The sequence below is a fragment of the Sarcophilus harrisii genome, chromosome 3 (genome assembly GCF_902635505.1).
Source record: "Sarcophilus harrisii chromosome 3, mSarHar1.11, whole genome shotgun sequence".
NCBI classification, from domain to species: domain Eukaryota; kingdom Metazoa; phylum Chordata; class Mammalia; order Dasyuromorphia; family Dasyuridae; genus Sarcophilus; species Sarcophilus harrisii.
This window is the reverse complement of record NC_045428.1, coordinates 237,619,314-237,643,812: the sequence shown is the minus strand read 5'-3', so window position 1 is coordinate 237,643,812 and position 24,499 is coordinate 237,619,314. Positions and strand designations below refer to the sequence as shown.

Sequence of the window (24,499 nt, the reverse complement as noted above, 5' to 3'; positions counted from 1 at the left end):
CCATTATATGTCTTGGGATCTATAGCTTTTTCTGGAAACAATTTGTGAATTCTTTCCATTGGAATTTTCTTTTTTTCTAGTAAATTCATTTATTTTTAATACACCTTGCTTTATGAATCAAGTTGGGAGAGAAAAATCAGAGCCAAAGGGAAAAACCACAGGAGAGATTTAAAAAAAAAAAAAAAAAAACAGAAAAAAGAAGTAAACATAGCATGTGTTGGTTTACACTCAGTTTCCTTACTTCTTTTTATGGTTGCAGATGGCATTTTCTGTCCAACATCCATTGGGATTGCTTTGGATCACTGAACCACTGAAAAACCACAGTCTTACATACTGATCATCGCACATTCTTGTGGTTATTGTGTACACTGTATTATTGGTTCTGCTTGTTTCACTCAGCATCAGTTCATGTAAATCTTTCCAGGCCTTTCTATAATCAACTTGTTCATCATTTTTAATAGAATAATAATATTCTATTACCTTCATATACCACAATTTGTTCACTCTTCCTCAACTGATGGGCATCCACATCCACAAAAAGGGCTGCAACAAACATTTTTGCACAGGTGGGTTCTTTTCCCTCCTTTATGATTTCCTTTTGATACAAACCCAGTAATGGCACTGCTTGGGTCAAAATGTATGCATAGCTTGATAGTCCTTTGGGCATAGTTCCAAATTGTTCTCCAGAATAGTTGAATCATTTCACAATTCCACCAACAAGGCATTCGTGTCCCAGTTTTCCCACATCCCTTCCAATATTCATCATTAGCTTTTCCTGTCATCTTAGCCAATTAGTATGTGTAGTAGTACCTCAGAATTGTTTTAATTTGCATTTCTCTAATCAATAGCGATTTAGAGTATTTTTTCATATAACTATAAATGGATTTAATTTCATCATCTGAAAATTGACTTTTCATATCCTTTGACCATTTATCAATTGAGAAATGACTTGTATTCTTATAAATTTGACATAGTTCTTTTTTATATTTTATAATACTTTAGTATATTAATTTTGCCTTTCATAATGTTCTCTAGTTCTTTTTTGATCATAAATTCCTCCCTTCTCCAAAGATCTGATAGGTAAATTATTTCTTGTTTTCCTAAATTGTTTATGGTGTCATCCTTTATGCCCAAATCGTGTACCCATTTTAATCTTATTTTGGTATGGGGTGAAAGATGTATGTCTATGCCAAGTTTCTGACATTATTTTCCAGTTTTCTCAGCAATCTTTGTCAAATTTTGAGTTCTTATTCCTGAAACTGGAGTTTGGGGATGTATCAAATACTAAATTACTGTAGGCCTTGATTATTATGTTTTGTGTATCTAATCTATTCCACTGATCTACCATTCCATTTCTTAGCCAGTACCAAATGGTTTTGATGACTGCTGCTTTATACTATAACTTTAAGTTTGGTATTGCGAGGAATTTCATTTTCCATTATCAGTTACTCTGAGGAGTCCTTTTCTCTATTCATTATGGTGGTAATGTTTTTGATCTTGTTTTTTTTTTTTTTTTTTTTTTTTTCTGGGAAGTTTGTGATCCTTAGATTGTCTTTACTTAGCCTGTTTTGGAAATCCATGTTTTAGCATACTTTTTTTTTTTTTCCCTTTCCTCTTCTGGATTGTCTTTTACTTACCCCGTAGAGCATTTTAGTCTAATTTCTGACCTTGTAGTTCAAATGAATGATCTTTCCAAGATTTTCCACCAATCTCTTAGGTGCTAGATCTTTTTTTTTTTTTTTTTTTTTTTTTTGATAAGTATTTTATGGTTGGTAATTTCTTATTTTAGGAAGGTCATATAGGCAAAATACCTTGCCAAAAAGTTGAAGACAATTTATTTGCTTCTTTATGTAGCATTATTTTTACTGCACACTTCATGTAGAGCATTGTGCTGGTGCTAGAAGAAAATGAAAGTGAGTTCTTTTTCCTTTCCTGGAGAGGCAACAAGTAGAGAGCTCAACTCTTATTTCAAACCTCAAATGCCTTTTAACACTTTTCTTTTGCTCAAATCTCAAAGAAAGAAGTGTGGTCCTTCTTTATAAAGCCAAATTTTCTACTTATGTCCTATCCTGTAACTTCCCAAAACTCCTTTGGGAACTTGCTCCCTCCATTAGTCCCTTTATTTTTAATCTTTGGCTTTTCTTTATCCATTGGTTTCTTTTTATTGGCTAAAAATATTCCCATATCTCCCCATATCCTTCAGAAATCTTCATTTGACCTGAATCTTTGGATATATCATATATTAGATTACTATGGTCATTTATTATAATTTGTACCTAATCTATTCCACAGATTCTACTACTCTCTTTCTTAGCCAGTATCAGATTGTTTTGATAATTACCACTTTATAATACAGTTTGAGATCTGGTACAACTAGACCACCTTCTTTTACATTTTTTTTTTGTTAATTCCTTTGATATTCCTTGATATTCTCTTGAGTTCTTGTTCTTCTTGATGAATTTTGTTATGTCTTTAGCTCTATAAAATTATTTTTTGATAGTTTGATATGATGATGAATAGATAAATTTACATAGAATTGTCCATTTTTATTAAGACACAGCTTACCTATGAGCAATTAGTATTTTTTCAGTTGTTTAGATCTGACTTTCCTCCCTCTAATAATCTGGAAATTTATATTTTTGAGGATATTCTTTCATTTTATTTAATTTGCCAACTTTATTAGCATAATAATTGGATAAAATATCTCCTTTAACAGTTGGCTTCATTTTTTCTTCATTGGTGGTGAATTTTTATCCCCTTCCTTTTTTGAAACTAGTAATTTGGTTTTCTTCTTTCATGTTTTTCTATCAAATTAACCAATTTATTTCGTTGTTTTTTCCATAAAACCAACTTCTATTTATTTATTAGTTCTATAGTTTTCTTTTAATTTTATTAATCTCTCCTTTGATTTTCAGAATTAACAGTTTGATGTTTAATTGGATTTTTAAAATTTATTCTTCTAGGTTTTTTTTTTTTTTTTTAGTTGCATGTCCAATTCATTGATATGCATTTTCTCTTTTAAAATTTTCTGATAAGTACTACTTTGGCTTCATCCCCTACATTTTGGTGTGCTGTTTTATCATTTTCTTTGAGGAATTTATCAGTTGTTTCTATGATTTGTTCTTTGATCTACTTTTTTTATAATTAGATTATTTAATTTTTAATTAATTTTTAATCTTTCCTTGTCCATTATTGAATGTAATTTTTACTGCATTGTGATTTGAAAAGGAGACATTTATTATTTTTGCTTTTCTGTATTTGGTTGTTTTTATGTTTTAATATATGTTCGATTTTTTTGTGTAGGTGCCATGTCTTACTGAGAAAAAGGTATATTCCTTTCTATTCCATTCAGTTTTCTCCAGAAATCTATCATATCTAACTTTTCCTGAATTTTATTCACCTCCTTAACTTATTCTTATTTATTATATTTTTGGCAATATTTATCTAGTTCTGAGAGAAGAAAGTTGAGATCCCTCACTAGTACAGTTTTATTATCTATTTCCTCCTCCTGTAATTCATTCTACTTCTCCTTTAGAAATTTAATTGCTATACATTTGATGCATATATTTTTAGTATTAATGTGGCTTCATTGTAGTACCTTTCATCAGCATATAGTTTCTTTATCTTTTTCAATTAGATCTATTTTTGTTTTTTGCTTTGTCTGAGATCATGATTGCAACCCCCATTTTCTTTGCTTCAGCTAAAGCATAATAGATCTTCTCAAGTTCCTTACCTTTAGCCTGTGTTTATCTCTATGCTTCAAATATGTTTCTCGTAAACAACATTTTGTATGATTCTGGTTTAAAATCCATTCTGCTATCCATTTCCATTTTATGGGTGAGTTCATCCAATACCCATTTACAGTTAGTGATAATTGTTTATTTCCCTCCATCTGTTTTTTGGTTATCACCTTCTTTTCTCTACTCCCTTTTCCTCCTCATAAGTGTTTCACTTCTGATTATATCCTTATAGCCCTCTCTCTTCTATGATTCCCATCCCTTTTAATTTCCTTATAGGCTAACTTGGATTTCTATATCCAACTGAATGTGTATATTATTACCTCTTTGAGCCAGTTTTGATGAGAGTAAGGTTTAAGCTTTGCATACTACTTTCCCATCTTTCCCTCCATCATAATAGTTCTTTCATGCCTCTTTAATTTGGAATAATTTACTACATTCAATCTCCCCCTCCTTTTTGCAGTGCAATCTTCTTTCTCATTTCTTAATTTTTTTATGTCATCTCATCTAAGCCACCTTATATCCACACCTTCTATCAGCATATATTATTTCTAATTGCTTTTATAGTAATAAAGTAGTTAAAAGTTAGAAATATTATCTTGCCAAATAGAAGTATAAATAATTTAACCTTATTGAAGCTCTTATGCTTTCTCTTTCTTGTTTCCCTTGAGTCTTGTATTTGGAGGTCACATTATTTATTCAGCTCTGGTCTTTTAATTTAAAAGTGCTTGAAATTCTATTTTTTCCTCTGAAAGATTATATCAGTTTTGCTGGGGAGATGATTCTTGTTCTGAATCCTACCCAATTCCTTTGCCTTTCATATATCATAATTTTGAGCTATTCTGAGTAATAAAGCTTTCATTTGGCACCTGTTCCTGCTTCCAGAGCAGACTCATGCCCCTTTTTGCTGGATCTGTAATTTGTTCTTTACCTGATGCAAAGCCACTAGAACTGCAAAGATATACAGACTTCTGTCTAGACTATCTTTATTGTCTGCAGACTTCCCTGCTTATCTATTTCTGCCTAACTTGCTGTGAGTTTAAAAAAAAAAAAAAAAGCAGTTTTGAACAGAACTCTACCTGGTGTGTTTTTTGTATCTTTGTGGAATAATTGTGGGGGAGAAACTGGGTGTATTAATTATTCTCACTCTGCCATCTTACTGGATCTCGCCAGTACTCTTAACCTGTGCCTAATTATTTACTGTGGACATCATTGGTAACAATATTAAAAAAGAAACATGCAGGCTTTTACAAATTTTCATTAACTTGGCACATTTTCACAGCAATAAATTCCCTGAAGTGTATAATAAAGGTTCTCATTGTATTTACTATTTGTTGATTAGAGAAATAGGTTTAATCCAATAAGCACAAGGTATTTTCATGTATAAGATGGCACCATTTCAAGATTATTTGTTTGAAACCAAAACAAATTATTTTCTTCAGTGACCTTCTGATAATTAATAAGAAAAGAGATTTAATTTGTGAAAGTTACTTATTCTCATCCTGGAATTTTTTTTTTAGTCTTAAATGAGGAAGTCTTTGATGATGTTCAGATCTTCAAAAAATTCTGTTTCCATTTGTAAACTGTGCTAATTCTGTAAAGCCACACAATATTTTAGGGCTTTCTCAGTGAGATCCAGGGCTCAAGAGATTGGCCTTTTTAAAGGTTGTAAAGGAAAAAAACCAATTGAATAATTTAATTCAATTCAGTAAGTTGTATTAGGGTTCTTGCTATTGTCCAGACTCTATGCTTGGCACTGGGAGTGTAAAGACAAAAATTCATATCCTGAATTTATCACATCCATATCAGAAAGTGGGTAGTATGTTGTATCATGAAATCATTGGAGCCAGAATAGAAGGCTAGGAAAATAGCCAGCATCTTCCCATAATAGTGCCACATTAATATTTGTTCCACTGGTGTTACTATTATCTGATAGTATCTGACTGATAATATCAGTTCCTTGAAAATAGAGTGGGTCAGGGGTTATATTTATAATATATATATGTAATTTTTTCCACCATTAGAAGTAGTAGAAGTAGTTTCATCCCAAACTTGTATATATGCAATAAATAATGAGTTAGTTTCATATTTTGTCCTTTTTTTTTTTTTTACAAAGAATCTAGTCAGTGCAAATATTAGAATACCATTCTTCTAGTAGAGGAAAAAAAATCCTTCATTTAGCTCTTTCTCTTCATGGCTTCTAATTTGATCTTTAGAAACTCTGACTTTAAGTAAATTACTTCCCATTTCTGGGTCTCACATTCCTCCTCTGTAATATGATTGTTAGATTTAGTGATTTCTGAAATTCTTCCTAATATTTTACAATCTAGTCAATGTTCGTGATGATTCCCATAAGAATCTTTTTAACTTGCTTAATTTTCAGCCTGATGATGATCTAAAATCATGTGTACGTTAAGTCAGAGGTATGCCATTTATGTTACTTAACACCATAATATCATTAATTAAGGTATAAAATATTCTTCTGAGTTTTAATGTTGTTTTAGTATTATTTTAATCTTCTCCTATATATCCCTCACCCACAGCTTTAGGGACAAAAACTAAAACTTGAGTAACTGAAACAAATTTATTGTTGCAGGTGTCTACTGATGGAAATGCTGGACTCTTGGCTGAACCCCAGATTGCCATGATCTGTGGCAAACTCAATATGCATATGAATGTGCAGAATGGGAAATGGGAGACTGACCCATCGGGAACAAAAACTTGCATTGGAGCAAAAGAGGGGATTTTGCAGTACTGCCAGGAGGTAAGTACCTCGGGCATTTGACAGTTTTAATGCTTTTAAAAGAAGTTCTGCAAGTCATTTTTCTTGCGTAATAGTGAGTTCTGAGGCAGCCTTAAAGTCAACAAAACCCAAGTCCTGGCTCTGAAACATTAGCTGTTTGACCATGATGAACTCTGTCACTAGGAACTTATTAGACTGTTAAGTTATAGATGAGGAGCCAATATATATTAGAGAAAGTTTCCTTACCAAGAGTTCCTGATACCAAGGAAATTACAGATCTGGAGCAAAAGACAATCTTTTCATTCAACTCAGAATAATAGAGTTAATGGACTTGTGGACAGTTAGCCTGTTAAAACAAAATAAAAACAACCTGATCTAAGAATGTCAATTTTTGAGTTCTGAACCTTCTCACACTAGAAAAGTCTGTTCTTTATCAGTCATTAGTTTCTATTGGAAGGAAGCTTTTCCTTTTCTTGTTTAGTATTAAAAGAGACTCACTAGTCAGCATTTTCGTTATTTTATCCCTTCATATTTTTGAAGATTTCTTTCAGTATTCTTCTGTTTAATGTGAATCAGGATTAAAAATGCTATTTAATCTCTTATTGGAAGTCTGAGCAACTGTGTCCCTCTCATGTCAATTTTATTGTTTAAAAAAATTATATCACATATAAAAATATAGATATATACACATTAATAGGAAGCTGTAGAATGGGAAGGTTGGAGCTGTAGCAGTGTCTAGCTTGAGTCTAAATATAAGTTTGTGTGTGTGATGCTCCCTTGCTACTCCAATGTGGGAGGGGATTGCCTTCCACTCCTCACATGAGACCTCCCTTTTTTTAATAACCCATAAATATTCAAGTTTCTACCTGTATTGAGGACTCCTTTGTACTTGACATAAGGAGTTCGTATGCACATGCTTTTCTCTTATAATAAATCAAGTTTCTACTTGTGTCTTATGGAGTCATGACTTTTGGTTAACACTGTCAGAGTATTAAATCCAGATGGCCATTCTGTATACTTGATTGCTTTCAGTGAGATTGGGGATTGAAGGACAAAACCTTAGGGGAGAAACAGATTTGAAGCCTTGGGTTGCATAAGCCAAAAACTGTATTTTGTCAGTGAAAATTGTGTGACTTGAGCTTAATATTTACTGGGGATACAGTATATAAGACACAAAAAGATAATGTTATATGGACACTGATTTCTCCTGAGATACTAGCCAATCAGGATCCCAAGGCTGTAAAGCTCAGTCATTTTCTCTGTCTCCATTTTCAATCTCCTTCCCCTCTCTCTCCTTCTTGCCAGATCTATGATTTCTTTGATGTACATAAATCCTGATAAGGGATTTTCCCCCAGCAATTACAATTGCAGCAGTAGAGAATCATGGTATTATGGAATTTAAGAAATGGAAGCAATCTCAGAGGCCATTAATACCAACCCATTTATCATAGGTGTTCCTGATAAACTAAGAGTCAAGTCCAAAAGCATTAAGTACATACACACATGTACACAAACTTACAGAGAAAACACTTAAAATTATACTCTACATAAACAGCAGTTTTAAAAAGGGGACACAGTGTGCTCTTTGCAAACAAGGGGAGAGAAATTAGGAGCAAGTTCATCTCCATTAGGGTAAAGCAAAGGAATAATGAGGCAGATAATTAATCAGTTAATTATTTAATTAATATGCCTGGCACTGTCCTATGCACTAGGGATTCAAAGACAAAAAAAACAACCATTTTACCTGCTCTCAAGGGGAGCAACATGGGGAAACAACAAGCAAACAACTATATGTGAACAAAATATAGATCAACTGGAGTAATTTCAGAGGGAGGCACGAGCATTAAAGAGTATCAGGAAAAGCTTCTTGAAGAAGATGAAATTTTAGTTGAGAACTGAAGGAAGCTTGAGAATCCAGGAGTTAGAAATGGAAAGAGAGGATTCTAAGCACGAGGGAGAGCCGATGAAAATGGAGATGGAGCTCTGGGTCTTCTGTGAGGAAGAGCAAGGAGAACAGTCTTAAGGATCACAGAGAGTGTCTGAGGAAGTGAAATAAGACTAAAACAAACAAACCAAAAACTGGCAAAGTAAGAATGTGCCAGGTTTTGAAGGGCTTTAAAAGCGAAACAGATTTTACACTTGGAGAAAGTTGAATAAGGGTTGAATAAGGGTGTTGCACGGTCAGAACTGTATTTTAGAAACATCCATTTGGGGCAGCTAGGTGGTCCAGCAGATAAAGGGCTGGGCCTGGAATCAGGAATACCCGAATTCAAATTCAGCCTCGGACACATCCTAGCTGTGTGACCCTGGGGAAGTCAGTTTGCCTCAGTTTCTTCACTTGTATAATGAGCTGGAGAAGGAAATGGTAAGAAAATCCCAAACAGAGTCCCAAAGAGTCAGACACATGTAAACAGCATGGCATGAGAGGCAGAATCCCAGGGCACTTAGGGCTGAGACACTTTCAGTAGGGAGAAGTTCTAAAAGTTGGCAGGATTTGACCCACAGATTAGATATGAGGAAGGGGAAGAAGGAGAGGGAGTACTCCCAGATAACTTTGTTAGGTTTCAAGTCTGGGTGGTTATGCTCCAGAAAGTAACAAGGAAGTTAGGTTGTAGGGAGCATTTGGGGGAAAGACATAGAATTTAATTTTGGACATGCTGAATTTAATGTAATTAAATATACAGAAGAATATAAAGAATGTGTTCAGCCAACCTAGCTGCCTGAAGGCCTCCAAGCAAAGGAAACTTCTTGAAGCAGCACATTCTGCTTGTGGTCAGCTCTGATTGCAGAGTTGTTCCCCTCTCCCCTTTCCCTGTCTCCCCCCACCAATCCAGTCTTAATTTGCTTTTTCTGTAATGTCTATCCATTATTTCTGATTTTGTTGCCCCTCTGGGTGTAGAGGGCTGAAACTCCAAAAAGGTGTGCTTGAATCCAGTGGAGCACTTAAGGCTAGTTACCTATTCGATGTGAGACAGTGACTCTATCAGCATATGTTTGGATAAATGGCTCTTCTCACTGTTGGTACTTGCTGAATGTTTGGTGTTAAGATAATCATAGGCAAGGATTGGAGGGTGGAGGTAGAGGGGCCAGAGAGTCACTTGGCTGTAAGACAAGAGGAGAGAGGCTGGATTCCAGACTCTAGGATCCAGGATAGATCTCTGGCAAGCCTCGTGGCAGTTTGTCTGTCTCTTTCACTTCTCCCCCTAAAGACCAAGGACTTTTAATTTATCCTGACTCTAGACCTCCAAGGAGCTAGCCCCAGATACTTCATATCTGGGAATAAAATATTTAAAGACAATTAGTTAAAGACAGTTAATTGTACTGAGTTTTCTCTTCTCCAAAGTAAAAATACCCATTTCTTTCCATTGATACTCTTCTGAAATGGTCTCATGGCCCATCCCCATGCTGGTTACCTTGTTTTGGACACATGCACTTATTAATGTCCTTAAACTGTGGCACCCAGATCTGAACTCTATTCCTGGAGAGGTTTGATTAAAAAGAGATATCTTCAGTAGAACTGAATACGTCCTATTAATGGAAGCTATACTTTTCTTAATACCCCACAAGTACATTGGGTTTTTTTGGCTGCTGAATCACACTGTCAGCTTAAGTTGAGTGGCTTGTTAAAACCTCTAAATTATTTTTGGAACTGCTGTCAACCATGCTTCACCTATCTTGTCCACATGAAGTTTTTTTTGCTTTGTATTCTACTGTAAATTTTTAGATTTAATCTTGGTGATCTAATAATATTAAATCCAGCCTAAGCAATGTCTTGTCATAATTATTTTGGATCTTGAACTTCTTTGTCCATTGTGTTAGCTTTGAGCATGACTTCTATGTCTTTGTCATTGATAAAAATGTTAAAAATCATATGTCAATCATATATCCCTGGGATATTATACCACTAGTGAGCACCTGGCACATGTAGTCTGAACCATAAAGGATTATTCTTTGGTTTATCCATGTAACTCTAATCCATATCTCTCCACCTTTTTCATAGGAAAAGTAAAAGATATTTTATCTAAAGATTTGCTAAAACTTGTACAAACTATTTCTTCAGCATTCTTCTTAGCTATTAATTTCATAATCCTGTCAAAAAGAAAATGTGGTTAGTCTGGCATGACCTGTTCATTCAGCATTACTTCCCCTTCTGCTCTGGATCCAGCCAAACTGTCCTTCACATTGTCCTTCACTCACAAGACTCTTTTTTTTCCATTTCTGTACCTTTTCACTAGCTGTCATTAATGTCTAGAATATGCTGCCTCCTTACTTCTAAGTCAAATCCCTCTCTTCATTTAAGATGCATCTGAAGTACCATCCATCTTCTGTATGAAGCCTTTCCTGATTTCCCCAACTAATGGCTCTTTTCCTTCTAAAACTACTTTGTATTTGAACTGTTTTGGGTATATATATGCATATATATTTGTTAAATTTATGTTTCTGCCATATTTATCTTTATATGTGCTTGTATCTTTTCTTCTAGAAAGATCATTGCAAGAAAGAATTGTTTCATTCTTTGTACTTTGTATTTGATTGGTACTTGGCACAGAGCTTGGCACTTAACAAGTAATTGTTGAATGATTGCTGAAAGCCTCTTAGCTCTTTGCAATCATCAGTTCTTAGATTTTTTCTTAAGATTCAAAGTAATGCCCACTGACCCATAATTTACGTTTTCTATTCTATTATCTTTTGTGAAAGTTGAAACAAAAACCCTACTCCAGTCTTGTAATTTCTCTCCAGTTTTCCATAACCTTTCAAACCTCACTAACAGTGGCTCAGCATTCATATCTTCCAGTTCTTTTAGAATTCAGAAATGTAGTCCAAATCTCATCAAATGATTTGAATTCCCTGAGGTCTAGTAGATACTCTATTATTCTCTCTGCTTACTTATCTTGGGTATCAACTCTCCCTTAGTCATATTTGTTTTGACATTTCCATCTCAGGAGACACTAGCCTCTTTGCTCTTCCTCACATAAGACAATAAACATCTCTAACTCCTTGAGTATTTTCATTGATTGCTCCTCATGCCTAGAATTATCCTTTATTTCTAGCCTCTAACTTCCTGAGCTTCCTTCAGATCTCAACAAAAATTCTATCTTCCTCAAGAAACTTTTCCTGATTCCTTTTAATGTGAGTTCCTTCCTTCTAAAATTGCCTCCAGTTTATCTATCTCTTGTTCAGACAGTTATTTTGTACTGTCTTCCCACTAGACTGTGAGCTCCTTGAGACCACGGACAGTTTTTGCCCCTCTTTTGAGGGGCCATCTAGGTGAAGCAGTGGAAAGAGCACCAGCCCTGAAATCAGGAAGACCTGAGTTCAAATTTGATCTCAGACACTTAACACTTCCTAGCTGTGTGACTCTGGGCAAGTCATTTAACCCCAATTTCCTCAGCAAAAAAAAAAAAAAGAGAGAGAGAGGAGAGAATGTTTGTTTTTATCCTCTGGCCATTTATCTGTTGGTAAATGGTTATTAAAGGGGTGTGTGTGTGTGTGTGTGTGTGTGTGAAATTTTGTAATTTCTTATTTATTTGTATCAGAAATTTGGTACAAAGATTTATTCCAGTTGGACCACTTTTCTTATGTTGCCTAATGTTAAGATTGTCTATGCAGAAGCTTTTCATAAATTTTAAGTAAAAAAAAAAAAAATTAACTATTTTATCTTTTATAATTGCTTCTATCTCTTGTTTATATAAAAATACAACTCTTTTTATGGCTGTGAGATAATGATGTTTCTCTTCAAAAATTTTTTTTGTATTTCTTTTTTTTCAAGCTTTGTAAATACAAAACGTATATGCATGGGTAATTTTTCAACATTGACCCTTGCTAAGCCTTTTGTTCCAAATTTTCTCCCCTCCTTCCTCCCACCCCCTCCCCTAGCTGGCAGGTAGTCCATACATGTTAAATATATTAAAATATATGTTAAATCCAATACATGTATACGTATTTATACAGTTATCTTGTTGAACAAGAAAAATCAGATCAAGAAGGTAGAAAAAATGAGAAAGAAAACAAAATGCAAGTAAATAACAGAGAGTGAGAATGCTATGTTGTGGTCCACACTCAACTCCCATGGTCCTCTCTTTGGGTGTATATGGCTCTCTTCATCATTGAACAAGTGGGACTGGTTTGAATCATCTCATTGTTGAAGAGAGCCATGTCTATCAGAATTGATCATAGTATAGTCTTGTTGTTGCTGTATATAATGATCTCCCGGTTCTGCTTATTTCATGTAGCATCAGTTCATGTAAGTCTCTCCAGACCTCTCTGAAATCAGCCTGCTCATCATTTTTTATAGAACAATAATATTCCATAACATTCATGTACCATAACCTTTTTAGCCATTCTTCAATTGATGGGCAGCCACTCAGTTTCCAGTTTTTTGCCATTACAAAAAGGACTGCCATAAACATTTTTGCACATGTGGATCCCTTTCCCTCCTTTAAGGTTTCTTTGGGATATAAACCCAGTAGTAACATTTCTGGGTCAAAGGATATGCACAGTTTAATAACTTTTTGAGCATAGTTCCAAACTGCTCTCCAGAATGGTTGGATCCATTCACAGTTCCACTAACAATGTTCCAGTTTTCCCACATCCCCTCCAACATTGATCATTATCTTTTCCTGTCATCTTAGCCAATCTGAGAGGTGTGTAGTGATATCTCAGAGTTGTCTTAATTTTCATTTCTCTGATTAATAATGATTTAGAACACCTTTTCATATGACTAGAGATAGTTTCAATTTCTTCATCTGAAAATTGTTCATATCCTTTGACCATTTATCAGTTGGAGAATGGCTTGAACTGTTATAAATTTGAGTCAATTCTCCATATATTTTAGAAATGAAGCCTTTATCAGATCCTTTGGATGTAAAAATATTTTCCCAGTTTATTGCTTTCCTTCTAATCTTGTCTGCGTTAGTTTTGTTTGTACAAAAACTTTTTAATTTAATATAATCAAAATTATCTAATTTGTGATCAATAATGATTTCTACTTCTTCTTTGGTCGCAAATTCCTTCCTCCTCCACAAGTCTGAGAGGTAAACTATCCTATGTTCTTCTAATTTGTTTATAATATTATTCTTTACATCTAGATCATGAACCCATTTCGACTGTATACGATGTTAGGTGTGGGTCTGTGCCTACTTTCTGCCATACTAGTTTCCAATTTTCCCAGCAGATTCTGTCAAATAATGAATTCTTATCCCAAAGCTGGGGTCTTTGGGTTTGTCAAATAGTAGATTGCTGTAGTTATTGACTATTTTGTTCTGTGAACCTAACCTATTCCACTGACCAACTACTCTATTTCTTAGCCAATACCAAATGGTTTTGATGACCGCTGCTTTATTTATTTATTTTATTTAATAGCCTTTAATTTACAGGATATATGCATGGGTAACTTTACAGCATTAACAATTGCCAAACCTCTTGTTCCAATTTTTCACCTCTTACCCCTCACCCCGTCCCCTAGATGGCAGGATGACCAGTAGATGTTAAATACATTAAAATATAAATTAGATACACAATAAGTATACATGACCAAAACATTATTTTGCTGTATAAAAAAAATCAGACTCTGAAATATTGTACCATTAGCTTGTGAAGGAAATCAAAAATGCAGGTGGGCATAAATATAAGGATTAGGAATTCAATGTAATGGTTTTTAGTCATCTCCCAGAGTTCTTTCTCTGGGCGTAGCTGGTTCAGTTCATTACTGCTCCATTGGAAATGATTTGGTTGATCTCGTTGCTGAGGATGGCCAGGTCCATCAGAACTGGTCATCATATAGTATTGTTGTTGAAGTATATAATGATCTCCTGGTCCTACTCATTTCACTCAGCATCAGTTCGTGTAAGTCTCTCCAGGCCTTTCTGAAATCATCCTGTTGATGACCTTTATGATATAGTTTTAGATCTGGTACAGCTAGGCCACCTTCATTTGAGTTGTTTTTTTTTTTTTAATTAGTTCCCTTGAAATTCTTGACCTTTTGTTCTGGAAAGATGAATTTTGTTGTTATTTTTTCTAAGTCAGTAAAATAGTTTTTTGGAAGTTTAATAGGTATAACACTAAATAAATAGATTAACTTAGGTAGTATTGTTATCTTTATTATATTCGCTCAACCTATCCAAGAGCACTTGATATTTTTCCAGTTGCTTAGACTTTAAATAAAGTCAAAACTTTATTTGAAAAGTGTTTTATAGTTTTGTTCATATAGTTCCTGAATCCCCCCTTGGCAGATAGTCTTCGAAATTTTTTAATAGTATGGATTAAAGTCACATATATATTTAGAATGTATTATGAAATGTGATGCCAGACTGCTTTCCAGTTTTCCCAGTAGTTTTTATAAAATAGGGAGTTTTCCTCTAGGTTTTCCACTTTATTGAACACTAGGTTATTGAGTCCTTTTGTTTCTGAATCTCTTTTGTCTAATCCATTCCATTGACCTATCTCTTTAACTATTAACAGATGGTTTTGATGACTGCTAATTATTAATATAGTTTGATGTCAGGAGGTTCTTACCCCTTCATCTTTATTTCCCTCTAGCATCTATTTCCCTTGAGAGTTTAGATCTTTTTTTTTTTAAATGAGTTTTGTTATGATTTTATTGAGCTCTGTAAAGTATTCCCTTGGTAATTTGATTGGCATAACATTCAAAGTATAAATTAATTTTGGTATTATTGTCATTTTTATTACATTGTCAAGGTCTACCCATGAACACTGAACATTGCTCTAGTTATTTGGCTTGCTTTTTATTTCTTCAAGGAGTACTTCATAATTTAATCTTTACTTTTGTGTGCTTTGGGAGATTGATCCCCTGGTATTTTTATGAATTTTGTCATTATTTGAAATGGGATATGCCTTTCCATTATTGTTCATTGTGGTTTGATATTATTCTATAGAAATATATAGATTTTTGAGGATTGATTTTGTATACTGCAACTATGCTGAAGTTATTAACGGTAATTAAAAATTAGTATTTTTGCTGAATCCCTGAAGTTTTCCAAGTAAACATCAAGTCATCAGCAAAAAGGTATAGTTTTGTTGTCTCTTTACCTATTTTTATTTCTTCATTTTCTTTCTTTTGTTAGTGTTGCCAGTGTTTCCAGAACAATATCAAATAATAGTGGAGAAACTGGACATTCTTGCTTTATTCTCATATTTATTGGAAAAGGTTGTTGTGTGTCCATGTTGTATATGATGCTTGGGGTTTTTTACATAGATGTTTTTTAAAAATGGAATTAAGAAAGTTCTCTCTGTGCCTATGCTTTTCTAAGATTTTTTGTTGTAGCATACATGAGTACTGGACCTTGTGAAAGGCTCTTTCTACATCTCTTGAGATGAACATGTGGTTTTGGATATCTGATATGATTAATTATGTTGCATTCACGGTATAAATCCCTTTTGATCATAATGAGTAGATAAAGTGCTCTTATCTGATAGGATTTTGTTTTAAATTATTAAGATAATATTGGTTCCTTAATAATATTAGCCTGAAGTTTTATTTCTTGTGTTTTATTTTTCTCTGTCTTAGGTTTTAGGACTATATTTGTCTCATAAAAGGATTCTGATAGGGTATTTTTTTGGATAGTAATTTGTGAAGTATAGGAACTAATCATTTTTTAAAAAATTGATTGAATTCTCCTATGAATGTTTCAAGACTTGGAGAGTTTTTAATGTTTACTTTGGTAGTTCTTATATGTCTATTTCTTTTTTCTTAGATTGGGATGTTTTAGATCTTTATCTGGTTTTCTGATAAATTGAGTATTCTATATTTTGTAAGGTATTCCTTTATTTTTTGTGACCTCAGTTTTTTAGCATATAGCTCTGTATAATATGAAGTGATCTTTTTTATTTCTTCTGGTTTTGCTGTGATTTCATTACTTGCTCATTTGCCCGCTCTCTCTCTCTTGAGCGCACGCTCTCTCTCTCTATTCTCTCTCTCTCTCTCTCTCTCTCTCTCTCTCTCTCTCTCTCTCTCTCTATATATATATATATATATATATATATGTAATTTTTTTTTTCACTGAGGCATTTGGGGTAAAGTGATTTGCCCAGGGTCACATAGCTAAGGAAGTATTAAATGTCTGAAACAGATTTGAACTCGGGTCCTCCTGATTTCAGGGCTGGTGCTCTATCCATTGTGCTACCTAGCTGTCCCCTCATTTGTTATATTCTTGATTTGATTTTCTGCTCTCTTCTTTTTATCAGATTAAGCTAAGGGTTTGTCAATTTTATTAGTCTTAAAAGAACCATCTTATAATCTTTTATCATTTATATATAATTTTAGTTTCAAGTTTATCTGTTTCCCTTCTAATTTTTAATATTTCCCTTTTATACTTTAAATTTATTTGTTGATTTTCTAATTTTTTAAAAAAAATGCACATCCAATTCATTAATCTTTCCTCCTTTTTTTTTTTTTTTTTTTTTTTTGTTTAATATATGATTGTAAGACTATGATTTCTTTACAAGGACTACCTTAGATATAGACAAGAAATTTTGGCAGATTATTTCTTCTTGATTATTTTCTTTACACAGTTATTGTTACTGTAATTTGTTCTTTTAATCTACTCATTAATTACTATTTCCTTGTTAAATCTCTATTTGAATCAATATCTTCTGTTTGCAGTCCCTGAACCAAATTCCATTTTTATTGCATTATGATTGGTAAAGGATATATTGTTTCTAACTTTGTTATTGTTTATTCTTTGTTCTAAAAGAGGGCCATGAATCAGGGAGGTGATGCCATGACATACAAGTGAATTGGATTAAAGTGAAGGAGGACTCATTTATCTGAAATATCACTGTGACTTTTAGTACATGGCCAATTTTTGTAAAAGTTTCATGTGGTACTGAAAAATATATATATATTAATTTCACTCCCATTCAAAAGACCCCATAAGTCTTTTTAGAAATTATTTTTCTAAAACAATAAATTTCCATTTCAAGAAAGCCTATATAATAAATGCTATACATTGTGTTCATTGCTACACATCTTTTCTTTGCTCCTTCATAGGTTTTCTTTTGTTCTTTGCTGTACACTTTATTATATTCTCCCTGCTCTCCCTTCCCTCAAGGCTACAATTAAGCATAGATATACTTACATGTACAAATATACATACATATATATGTATGCACACATACATATATATGTGTGTGTATATATATATATGTATATGTATGTATATAAAGATGGTTAACATTTTCCTTCATAGGTTCAAATTTTTCCATATTTTTCTAAATCCACAAATTCATAATTTCCTACACTACAATAATACTCCATCCTTACACTGTCTAGTTATTTAAGATAGTCTAAAACAATGTTGATTAACATGGATAACATATAATGTGAACTTAATGCGTTTTTTAACACTAATGTTTTCAGAAATTTGTTCAATTCCAAATTTTTCCTTATGTCTATTTTTGTTAGATTTATCTAAAACTAATAGAGAAATATTGACGTTTCTTATCACTATTGTGTTACTGTCTGTCTTCTTGATGCTCAAATAGTGTTTCCTTGATTAAGTTGAATACTAAAATATTTGGAGCATATATTTATTTTTCCTGTTATTCAATCATTTCAGGTTTATCTGACTCTTCACAACCCCATTTGGGATGTTCTTGACAAAGATACTAAAGTGGTTTGCCATTTCTATCTCTAGGTCAAAATGAAGAACTGAGGCAAAAAAGGATTAAGTCACTTGTCCAGGATCAAACAACTCTTAAATGTTTGAGGCCAGATTTGAATTCAGAAAGGCCTGACACTCTATCCACTTACAACACCTAGCTGTCCCAAGTTTATTATAAGTTTATTACAATATTGGTTTGTTGTGTATGGTTATGGTTTCCTTGTTTATCCCTTTTTAGTTTTTGAATATTTGCATTTGCTTTGTCTGATAGCATGATGGCAATTCCGTCTTTGATTCCCTTAATACATAGTAATTTTTTTTTCATCTCTTCAATTTAAATTTCTATATATCTTTGTCTTTAAAATATGTGTCTATAAGCAATAGATCATTAGGTTTACTTTCTTATCCAATCTTTCAATGTTCCACTGACCTTTTTTTTAATCCATTAACATTTAAAGTTTTAAGAGTTAGGTTTATATTTACCTCCCTCTGTCTCTGAAGTTGGGAATTTTTCCCCATGTTTTTATTTTTCCCTTTTTCTAAGTTCATTTAATTATTTTAATCTTTTTGTTTAAATTGTGGTCTTTCTGCTGGCTTTCTTCTCACATCTGATTCCTTTTTCATGGTTCTACTAATTTAATTTTAGTGTATTGTTTATCAGTTCCTTTTCTTTCACTTTTACTGATTTATATTTTTCCCTCTGTTTCTCTCAGTCAAGTATTCCTGTCACTCTCCCACTTCAGCTTGTTCTAGTTTTTGGTTTTTTAATTGTTGGGGGATTTTGCTACCTCTTCTCTCACTCTCTCTTCATTATCTATTTTCTCTACTCGAAACTTCCGATTCATGACTTCATAATCATCTGTTCTCTCTCTTTTCTCTCTTCTTACAATCAGACTGTTTAGGGTATCCATTTTAGGCATTTTCTTCTACTGCCTTGCAGGGCTTACCTGTGGATTACTCCACTCTCTTATTGTAAGAACAGTTATAATTATTACAAGTGTCAGAGAAAACATTAATTTATTACAGTTCTGTATTCCCCTCATCCCTCACTGATATATGTCTTTTTTGTTGACTTTTTTTTCTGCATTAGCTGGAAATTTTCTTCCTATCTGTGTTCTCCCACTCCCCCAGATTTTTGTCCCCAGGGATTCCAGTTCCCTTCTTCTTAGGACAGTTAGACTTTGCAGGTGCCAAATTTCCTGCAGCATAAAGCATATCTATCTCCCTTCACCCCTAGGAGCATTCATCAGTGGAACCTCTTCCCAGTAAGGGAAGACCCTTTGTTCTTTCTCCCCTCTTTATACTCTTCCCCCCATTCCTCACCCAATTCTCTTATAAGATCTTCCTCTTTCTAGAGGAAATCAGCTCCCCGGCATTGATAGCCCTTGATTTGATCCTGGCACATCACTGTTTCCTCTTGATCCCTCTGCTCCCCTCTCTCCCTTTCATGTCATTTCCCAGGTTGTAATATAGTCCCACAAAAAGAGACATACATTTATAAAGCAAGATGTCACTGGGTCAGTCCATAAGTCCCCCCATCTTCTTGCCTTTTTACTCTACTAGATTTCTTCTGCCTTTGCTGTTGTCTCCTTGTGCATATTTAGAAGTGTCTGTTGTTGCTGTGTGGTTTTACTTATTCCTTCTGAATTTTTTTAATTTGGGTTATTTGTGAGGCAAATAATCACTTCTTTTTCCTCTTTATGAAAAATGTTTCAAACTCTTCTTGATGATTGTATATCCATCTTTTGTCCAGTAGGATTAATTTGCAGGATAGTATCCTGGGCTGTATCTTGAGCCCTACTGCTTTTTAGAATACATTCCATTCCCTCCTCCTTTTTCTAGAAAGTGCAGAATAATTTTGCGTTTTTTGAATGTGCTTTTCTTTGTACTTGAATATCTTTCTCTTAATGACTTGCTGAACTTGTTTCTGAATTGCATTGTTAAATTTAACCATTATCTGTCTTAGGATCTGTAGCTTCTTCCCCCTTTCCCTGGAATCTGGAGGCAGTCTCTGATTTTTTTCCATTGGAATTTCATTTTCCATGTTCAGATGTTTGGAGGGGTTTTTTTCCTACTATTTCCTTCATTATGGTGCTGAAGTTTTTGGTCTTCTTAATGTTCTTTTGAAAATCTATGATCCTTAGGTTGTCTCTGCTCAGCCTGTTTTTATGCTTATAGAACTTAAAGAACTGATATAGAATTGATTGCATTCCATCAATGCAGGAATTGATGGGTTTTAGCTAAGTTTGGCTCTTCTTTGCTCTCGCAAAGTTCTGTGTTGGCTCCATACTCGCTGTGAACCTGACGGGACCCAACTAGATGATGATTGCAATTAGTGTACCACCACTAGTGTACTAGTGACTAGTAGTAGTCACCATGGGGTGACTTAGTATAACCTACTTGTGTGCCCTAAGAAAAAAGGAATATTCATTAAAGGCAGCTAGGTAGTACTAATAGCTTTTGTCTTCCTGGACAAGTAATTTAATTTTTGTTTGCCTTATTTTCCTCAACTGTAAAATGGGGAAAATAATAACACCCACCTCATGGAGTTGCTGTGAAGATCAGAAGAGATATTTCTGAAGCACTGAACACAGTACCTGGCACATGATAAATGCTCTTTAAGGGCTTCCTCCCTGCTTCCCCCTTACTTATTCTATAATGCTCTCATTTTCTTTTCATTTATGCTGTTGTTGACTTTATTTATATTGTTCACTTGATTCCACTCATTTTGCTCTACTTTGATTCTTTAAAAATATTTGTTGTTTTCTTGAATTCCTTATATTTATCATTTCTTAGTGTACAATAACATATTCATAGAATTTTTTCACCTATTCTTTAATAATTTCCTTTCTTTTTTGCCTAATTTCATATTCTGTAAAATACCACAGAACACAGAATTTTCAGGCAGGTATTTTTAGTTCTTAACTTTGTTTTCATGTTAGAATATTTTTAGATATTACATTGACACAAACTGATTTCTTCTTTGAAAAAGATGAAAATAGGACCACATTATTTGTAAGATTTTTTTTTCTTAAACATTTTTTTCCACAAGCTAATGAAAACTGCAGGGCTGAAATAATTATTCTTTGCTATGCAAAGGATACTTCTTACTGTACTTCTGTAATTTGTCAGTTAAGATTGTGCTAATTTGGTGATATTTTGATATAAGGAAATCAATTTTAGAAAATTGTTTTTTACTATAAAAATAATGAAAATTTTCTAGTGTAAATAAATTGCTTTAATGTATGCCATATTTGGGAGGATTGTAAAAGTCCAAATAAGTATTGAATGATAGACTAAGATATTAATGGACCCTATCAGATCTATTGAAATGCGTTAGTAAAAGTTTATGAAAATTTCAAGCATAATAGTTAAACTAAAGCTTTAATATTTAGCTTAAAATTTCACCCAGGATAAGGAAAATTTAAAAGGCTAAATAATAAATCTAATAAAAAAAAGTATGTATGAAAATATCTCTTTTTATGGCAGATCTATTCTCTTTTTTATGGATTTTAGATAGAAACAATTTGGGAACAAATCATTATCCAGATATTCTTTTATATTTAATATTCTAGTTGCTTGAAAGTGGATAATTTTTTTGTAATTGGATAAAATATTCGTATGTCATCTTTTTTTCTCTATATATACTGAAAATATCTGTAGAATAAATCCATTATCATTTGGCAGTTGTTGCTGGCATATCTATCAGTTGTAGTCCATTTTATTATATAAAAAAATATTAAGAATGATATTGCATAGGTATTAATTACTTTCTGTGTTCTTCCATTAAAATTGTTTTTAAGGTGTTATTCAGTTTCTACAGCCACAAACTCAGTTTTTTTTTTTTCCTTTATACCTTTTTTAAGCACTTCATGCTTTAGTTATCTTTCTAGGAGAATACTAAGAAGGTATTTGAAAGTATTACTTTCATCTTAGGTTCAGAGACCTCTGCATTAATTCTTAAAATTTTTTGTTTCTATTCTTCCTTGGTGATAAGAGTTTTATACTTAGCACATTTTTATATCCTTGGAGAATGTTACCTTGAAATGAACTAGATTAGTATGTTTTTCAAAGGAGCTGTATACTTTGTATCATCCATATAATATTAAGTGATAATACAGTACTTGGGTATGCCTCTCTCTTTTTCTTGAAAACTGCTTAGTTCTTGATGCTGAGTGAAATGAGCAGGACCAGGAGATCATTATATACTTCAACAACAATACTAGATGATGACCAGTTCTGATGGATCAGGCCATCCTCAGCAACGAGATCAACCAAATCATTTCTAATGGAGCAGTAATGAACTGAACTAGCTATGCCCAGAAAAAGAACTCTGGGAGATGACTAAAAACCATTGCATTGAATTCCCAATCCCTATATTTATGCACACATGCATTTTTGATTTCCTTCACAAGCTAGTTGTACAATAATTCAGAGTCTGATTCTTTTTGTACAGCAAAATAATGTTTTGGTCATGTATACTTATTGTGTATCTAAGTTATATTTTAATATATTTAACATCTACTGGTCATCCTGCCATCTAGGGGTGGGGGTGGGGGGGTAAGAGGTGAAAAATTGGAACAAGAGGTTTGGCAATTGTTAATCCTGTAAAGTTACCCATGTATATATCCTGTAAATAAAAGGCTATTAAATTAAAAAAAAAAAAAAAAGAAAACTGCTTAGTTCTGTTAAGGAATGATGAGAATGAGTTTAAGGTTAGGCAGAACCATTGGAAGGCTTAAATGGTCTGCCTGGATAGTGCCACATTTTATATTAATTTATTTGCACTTGATAATATATTCTAAATAGAGAATGTGAACATTAAATACTCCAGTATTCTTACTATATCTGTATGCATATTTATGTATTTGCTCTGTAAGACTAAGCTATTTGTGATACTGATTCAGAAATTCTGAATAATCAGTTAAAATGATGTAAATATTATGGCCCTTTCAAATAGCTTGTGTACCACTCATTGAACCCTTTTTTTCTCAGCCAATACATTGTTTTCTTCAAACAACACATTTTCTAAAGCCTTTGTGCCAGATACTATGTTTGGTTTGGGAGATAGGAGTACAGAGAATCAAACTCCTACAAAGAGGAGTTTCCATTCCAATGGGGGAGATAGCAAATACATAAATATAAAATTTTAAAAATTCAAATATTTATTGTGTATGTTATGTATATACATATTTTATACATATACACACACATATATGTAAATACACATTTGCTAAATTTGAGGTAATTTGGGAGGAAAGATGCTAATAGATGAGATATTTAAAAAGAACTTTATGTAGGTAATGGTGCTTGAGGTGTGCCTTACTCTGTTTGAGGTACAGAGTAAGGAAGGAGAATTCCTTCCAAGGATGTGAGAAGTCTAGGGCAAAGACTGGGAGATTGGCAATAAGAGGCTATTTTTGAGGATCTGAAATAATTATACCTTTTGGAACTTTTTGCAGCTCCTCTTACATTGTTTCCCCTCTTTGCCAGTTTACACGTGTGAACTGGAACCTTTAGGTTGTTTTAATTCATTTGAAATAAATTATATGTGGACATATATGGCTTGTAATTCTTTTGAAAACTAATTGGCTACTTTTTTGGTTTTATCTATCAATCTCATGTAGTTTAATTAGCAAATTTTTAAATAAATAATATGTGATGAAAATAAAGATGCCTTATTAATCTGTCATTTCTCTTTTAATTCTCTTTGGTTTTATTTATACAAAGGATTTTATATTTTATGTAGCATACTGTATTTTAAAAAATCATTTCTTCTATTTCTTCTTTAGTTAGGAATTCATCCCCTATTTGTAGTCCTAAACGGACCCGATCTCATTTTCTTTCAATTGTTGTTGTTGATTTGGTTTGTTTTTTAGGATGTTACCTTTTATAATTGTTTTGTAGCTCTTTTGAGTATATTGTGGGTATATGGTGGAAGAAAATACTGTATAACTATTTTTTGCTAAACTACTTTCTTGTTATCTTAACAGTTCTTGTCAAACAGGAGATTCTTCCTCAAGTATTTTGTGTTCTTAGATTTATTGAATGCTGGGTTAAGCTCATTTGTTTTACATTCTTTCTATATTTAGTTTATACCAGTGATCTACTTTTCTTTTTTTTAACCAGTACAGGTGGTTTTGTTTGATTACAGGTTTTTTAATATAATTATAGGTCTGGCAATAACTCCTTACATTCAATTTTTTTTTTACACAAAATTTGAGATTCTAGATCTTTTATGGTTGTTTATTTTATAGTGCTGTGAAATAATACTTAGTTTTGATGGCTATATCACTAAGTCAGTAAATTAGAGTAATTGTCGGATTTTGTTTTTTAATACTGTGAAGGCTCAACTCCAAGCGATATGTTAGGACAGAGTTCTACATTTTAAAATTTTC

At 33.1% G+C, this 24,499-nt stretch overlaps 1 protein-coding gene across 4 annotated transcripts in view; it reads left to right on the top strand.

Annotated features, from left to right (window-relative positions):
- The window catches only part of APP (amyloid beta precursor protein), a 174,015-nt gene that overhangs the window by 22,530 nt on the left and 126,986 nt on the right, over positions 1-24,499 (top strand). For all 4 annotated transcript variants that reach the window (XM_031959244.1, XM_023500961.2, XM_012546749.3 and 1 more), the window contains exon 2: positions 6,334-6,501. In XM_031959244.1, coding sequence (XP_031815104.1) covers positions 6,334-6,501 — 168 coding nt within the window. The remainder of the gene's footprint in view (positions 1-6,333; positions 6,502-24,499) is intronic.